This window comes from Branchiostoma belcheri, unplaced genomic scaffold (genome assembly GCF_001625305.1).
Source record: "Branchiostoma belcheri isolate BF01 breed outbred unplaced genomic scaffold, Haploidv18h27 scaffold41, whole genome shotgun sequence".
Lineage (NCBI taxonomy): Eukaryota > Metazoa > Chordata > Leptocardii > Amphioxiformes > Branchiostomatidae > Branchiostoma > Branchiostoma belcheri.
Genome location: NW_017804032.1, coordinates 1,655,637 through 1,661,821, shown reverse-complemented (window position 1 = coordinate 1,661,821; position 6,185 = coordinate 1,655,637). Strand labels below are relative to the sequence as shown.

Sequence of the window (6,185 nt, the reverse complement as noted above, 5' to 3'; positions counted from 1 at the left end):
CCAGAGCCCAGTGACAAGTTTGATTGGTTGCTGCAAACATATGACAAACCAAGATGGCGGCGCCCATGAAAAGTTTTTCGGCACCGTGGAAATAATTGTGCATTTTTGACTGTAAGTGAACTGTCTTTTCAGATTCTTTAGCATTCAAAATTCATTTTGTACATAGCCTGTACCAAGTAACGCAAAAACGGTTTGCATTTCCGGGCTGCACGTTTTATATTTTGACGTTCAATGCGCCCCCCTCCCCCTTATTTTCCTACTAGTAGTCTATATATTCCGGCCTGCAAAATTTGATACGTTGATATATACTTCTGACTTGAATCATTCAGCATACTACATTTTGTACTACTACTATTAGTATCAAACGCTTGGCAGTAACTGTGTTTGATATCCTTGCAAGTGAAGACAGTAATGTCACCAGTTCGGTTTAAGTCATATATGTTGCAGTTGATAGAAAAGCAGTCGAGCCTACATGTAGCTTATAGCCAGGCTTGTTTGATGAAAAATGCCTCATAACTGTACCAGTATCAGTGAATTCCAGTATATCACACTACTAGTATATGATCATAGAAAGTTTTTGAACACCTCAATTCCTGGTCAGTAACTTTATTGAAAGCGTCTACTTACTCTTTTTTCCATGCTTTACCCTCCACAGGACAGCTGATTCCATGAGAAAGGAGTAAACACAAAAAAAGTCAGCACAAATACTGAAATTCGAAAAAAAAAACATTTAAAGAGAAGCCATGCCACTGTCAGACTTCCTAGCTGGTTTGAAGGACAACCCGTACTTCGGGGCAGGGTTTGGACTGGTGGGAGTCGGCGCAGGTCTGGCTGTACTCAGGAAGGGGTCCCAGTTTGGAATGGTGGCATTCGAGACGACACTGTATGATCACTCTGGAAATTCCCAGCAAGGACAAGGTAATAAAGATCTGGAATTCTAATATGTCTGTTTTTAAGTTTATTTTTACATTGAGAATATTTGAAGTTTTGGTGTCAAAATACCCTGACTTTTTAGGTATAATAGCCTTTATGACAGTCTGTTTATGACAACCTTGCAGAGCTACCATTGGCTGCTTCAGTCGGATTACCCAGAATGCCCAGAGAACACAGCACCTGAGTGTAGATACGACATTCCAGCAGCACGACAGTGGGAAAATCAGTACCAGATTCGACTTCGTGCCCAGCCCTGGTACACACTTCTTCTGGTAGATACTACTATGCATTGTGTTGAACTACATTTTGTTGCTGAGAAGAATATGCCATTAGTGTACTACCATAACAGTATTTCTTTGCATGCAGTTTTGTATGCACATCATAAAGTATAGAAATTCATTTCGTCATGTTGATAGTGACACACATTGAATGGCCATATATGGCCAGACCAGTGGACACTAGATTGAGAATTTTCAGGTTCAATTCTTATTCCTAACAAGATGTTGTGCCCTTGGCACTTGACACAATTTTCCTCACTTCACCCAGGTGTAAGATCAGTATATTAGTATCTGACATTTATTGGGGAGGTACATGCAAAAGGCAGTGGAATTCAAAGGAGAGGTATGGCTCCACCCTTCAATACAATCCCTAAACACAGTGGATAACAACTGCGAAAAAGGTTAAGACTACATGTACCTTTTCCTTTCTACCATGTTGATAACACTTGATTCATCAAAACTATCTCCTACATGTTTTCTAACTCTGTCTTCCACAGGTATAAGAACAACTGGATCAGAATAGAGAGAACGAGAGAGAAGCAGATGGTTGACCTGCACCACGGCACACCCTGGGAGACTGTCCAGCTCACGGCACTCGGCAGGAACCGCGAAATGTTCTTCGAGATTTTAAATGAAGGTCTGAGTTAAGAAATAACTGTCAGCAGAGAAAGGACTCCTGTCTGCATGATTGTAGTGAAATACAGCCAGAGCAGTCATGAAGTTTGTTTGTATCATTTTGATTATTTTGTAAAGGCCACACTGATTTGATTATCTGGATGACATCCCCACATGCATTAATTTTTGCCTTCCCCCAAAAGTGTGACCACACCGGCTAATGTTTTTCTTTTAGTCTTTCTTACTTAATCTTCCTGGAAAAGATGAAACAAGATGTGAAAGAGTTTGATATACCAACCCTCCTGACCCCTTGGATTCTATAATCAAGACAACTTTTTTCTGATCCAGCTTTTTTTATTTGCACACTTGCATCAGTTTTGTAGTGCCCAAAGGATTCTATCCATATTATCAAATCAGAATGGCCTATTTTTGACAACTGCAACTTTTGTATCAACCAACTGCTCATGCACAGTTCTCCTCTGATTCTTGACAGCGAGAGAACTAGCCTTACAGAGAACAGAGGGTAAAACAGTGATGTACACAGCCATGGGTCCTGAGTGGAGACAGTTTGGTTACCCCAGGAAGAGACGACCTCTCAGCTCAGTCATCCTGCACGAGGGCCAGGCAGACAGGATCCTACAGGACGTTAAGGAGTTCATCAGTAACCCCAAGTGGTACACTGACAGGGGTAGGTAAAACAGCTCTTACATTTTATCACAGGGCCACAGTTTAAAAATACACACTTGACCATAAAAGTCTTGTGGCCTCACCAGTGGGATCATCAGCTGATTCCACCCTTCGACGGAAATTTCGGCCCTTAAATCAGAATTTCCTCAGGATGGTGGGCCAGCAGTGCTCTGCACCACCTCCCACTGGTGAGCACTTAAAAACAACTAAAAACTAACTGCCAGTTCTTAAAAGAACACGGTTCTATTTGCATAGAACACAGTTTTGTATCACAACACCAGACCTAGAGTGCTACTACTATTACAGTATCACCTTTTGAGACCTTAACCTTGCCACTGTCTTGTTCCATCAGAGTTTTTTTTTTGTAAGTTTCAGTGTATGATCATATCTCAATCTGTCTTCTCCAGGTATTCCATACAGAAGAGGTTACTTACTGTACGGCCCTCCAGGCTGTGGAAAAAGCAGCTTTATGTGAGTAAAATTACAAAACAATAGACTGTTGTTTTAGAATCTTTTTGCACTCACTCTGGAACCAAAACATACAAACCTAGCATAAATTAGTGCCACCCAAAGCAGTACTACAACCCTGGCCAGTAAGGTCCAGTACAGCATATGTCTGATGACAGACTCAACCTGATATCTGCCGACTCACTTTAGAACCCAAACATACAAACCTAGCATTAAATAGTACCGCCCAAAACTATACTTCCATTCCAGAATTAAAAACACCTTTAAAAACATCTTACAGCACAGCCCTTGCCGGTGAGGTCCAGTACAGCATATGTCTGATGACAGACTCAACCTAATCTCTGCCGACTCACTTTAGAACCCAAACATACAAACCTTGCATCAAATAGTACCACCCAGAACTATACTTCCATCCCAGAATTGAAAACACCTTTTTTTTTACACCTTACAGCACAGCCCTGGCCGGTGAGCTTCAGTACAGCATCTGTCTGATGAACCTGAGTGAACGTGGTTTGTCTGATGACAGACTGAACCACCTCCTGAGTGTGGCTCCTCAGCAGAGTATCATACTACTGGAGGACATAGACGCAGCCTTCGTCAGCAGAGAACTCACACCACAAGGTACATGAGTTCATTTCTACCTCAGGCCACACCAATGGCCTCAACTGACTGGGAAAAGCTCCCCTCAGATATTGAAAAGTGTTTGGTGCTTAGTTGATTATGGCACAGTCACATTCATCATAGGGTGTCATGCGATTTAATTTTGCTGCGGTACAATTTTCAAGTAGGCTGTGACTCAACAAACAACCAGCAAGGATCTATCTCAGACAGTTGTGTGCATGTGTACTGCAAAAACTGAATTTTGCACTACTTATGCACAAATATCCCAAGAATGCACACAGTTAGCAATCATACAACAATTGTATGGGATAATGAAAATTATACATCATGATGTTTCTGAAAATTGTTGTTTTTAGCACACAAAAAAAGGAAACAAACAAAGATGTAATGTTTCGTCTCAAGCTTTTCCTACTGTACTCTTTCTACCTCACAGAGAAGGCGGCGTACCAAGGCATGGGGAGACTGACCTTCAGTGGCCTACTGAACGCCTTGGACGGAGTGGCTTCAACAGAGGCCAGGATTGTGTTCATGACCACCAACTTTATTGACAGGTAGATCACAATGGACGTCAAGTACTGTACATGTCTTGTATTAGTCAAATAGACGAAGGCTTTTGACTTTATTTGTCTACGATGATTGCTTTTGAACTGGTCTAATGGTGGATCTTCAAGTGCTCAATGAGGTGAGGAGTTAAATCCCGGCTGTTGCTGCTCACCCGTCATTTATGAGTCGGCACTGTACTGAGCTGTTGACTTCCTTGGAGCTTTGGCAGCTTGGGTGCCATCCTCTAGAGTTACCACTGGCTCCTTATTGTCGATAGCTACCATGGACTGCGGAGGATGGCACCCAGGCCAAAGCTTTCAATTGGAGGATGTGATTTTTTTTTATTGCAAACGGGCGAAAATTAATGTGCGCGCAGATGTCATCCATGAAATTAAATCAGTGGGGCCTAAGTCTCCACTGAGTGTAGACTACATGTACTATCATCCCACCTGCAGGTTGGACCCAGCTCTCATCAGACCAGGTCGTGTGGATATGAAGGAGTACATCGGCCACGCCAGCGAACACCAGCTCAGGGAAATGTTCCGCAGGTTCTATCCTGACCAACCACAGGCAAGGTCACAGGAGTTTGCCAGCAAGGTCGCTGCACATGGAAAGGACATAAGTATAGCACTGGTAAGTTGTTTGTCTTTTTATAGTTTTTTACTTCCAAGATGGAAGCATTGTTTTGGGCGGTGCTAGTTTCGGTGCAAATTCAGTGTTTGTATTCCAAAGTGAGTGGGCAGAGATTGGGTTTCACTTGATTGACAGGGTTTTGAACCAGAATGCCCTAGGAAACATAAACCATTGTTTGATAGAGGAGCAAGTTCCATCAAACAATCCAATAGTGCATTCCATGATGTAATACATCAATGCATACAGTTGTGTACATCCATTATATCTACTTCCGGACTTCTTCTATACTTAACCCAAAAAATAAAAAAAATTGGTAATTATGATATTTACTTATTTACTTTTTAATTGTAAGAAAAGCTTTGATATCTGTTTATCAAATTAATGTCGGCAACAACATTGGCATCACAGATGTAATTATGCTGCTATTATTATTTTAAATATAATGCTAGTGCATAGAGTAGAACAAATGAAACTATTTTGATCACTGGAAAGAAATTATCTTAAATGTGTCTTTGTTTCCTTTTTCCTGTAGGTCCAAGGTTTCTTCATGCTCAATAAGTCAGATCCTGATGCTGTTATAGAAAATATAGACAAGATGTGGACATAGAAGTGAACAGAATTTTATTTCTATAGGTTGCTCATCATAATGTTCACAATTACCTGCAAGCAAAATGTCGAAGTTGAATTTTGCTCAGGCAAGTTGCTGAGTCTCCAAGATAAAGGAAACAAGGCTTTTTTACTGCTACAAAATTGGAACAATTTGTTTATAGATCTATTATCAGTACATGTGATCATACAGTGTATTAAGTAACGTTTCTTGTTTTAATAAAAATATAATTGCTCTGTTGAATGCCATTGTGTTTATTCATAGATATTTTGTTAACCTACTAGATATACCTATAATTGAAAGACAATGATCCCTACAAACTGTAAATCACAATTTTTTCAGCGTACTGCCAGCTGCCACCGCGCCGCGTGCCTGCGAAGCTGGTGTATTAGGCCAAAAGGCGGTTATACCGGCTATTCAGATACAGAATGATACAGATACTTTTATATTTGCGGTTTTTGCATTCACTGTACCGTGAACAAATAATTCGCAGACTTTCTTCTGCACCTGTCTTCACCACGATAATAGTAAATCCAAAAACATGTCCCTGGCACGAAGGTAGATATTTGCTCAGAAAGAGAGGCTTTTGAGGTAATTGAACAGTCGTAATGTCACAATCTGTCTGTTAAAGATTTCCAGTACTCAATCCCACAGTAAAAAGAGTCCAATTTTTTGTGTACACATGCATATGTGATCGTATCAATGTCACTTCTTACAAAAGACTGGTACATGATTCTGTGGCTTTCAATTTCGTACTATTGGTACACTGTGTGATGTAGAATTATCAAAAGTCTTTTCAT

The 6,185-nt window shown here is 40.8% G+C and overlaps 1 protein-coding gene across 1 annotated transcript; it reads left to right on the top strand.

The window, feature by feature from the left end:
• The first annotated feature begins 743 nt into the window (after positions 1 to 743).
• On the top strand, positions 744 to 5,568 carry LOC109477776 (mitochondrial chaperone BCS1-like). Its single transcript, XM_019779164.1, is given in 11 exon segments — positions 744 to 872; positions 874 to 918; positions 1,059 to 1,079; positions 1,081 to 1,205; positions 1,709 to 1,848; positions 2,320 to 2,514; positions 2,921 to 2,984; positions 3,433 to 3,602; positions 4,036 to 4,153; positions 4,601 to 4,778; positions 5,311 to 5,568. Coding segments are annotated over 11 exon segments (1,260 nt in total). The 3' UTR covers positions 5,386 to 5,568.
• Positions 5,569 to 6,185: the final 617 nt, after the last annotated feature.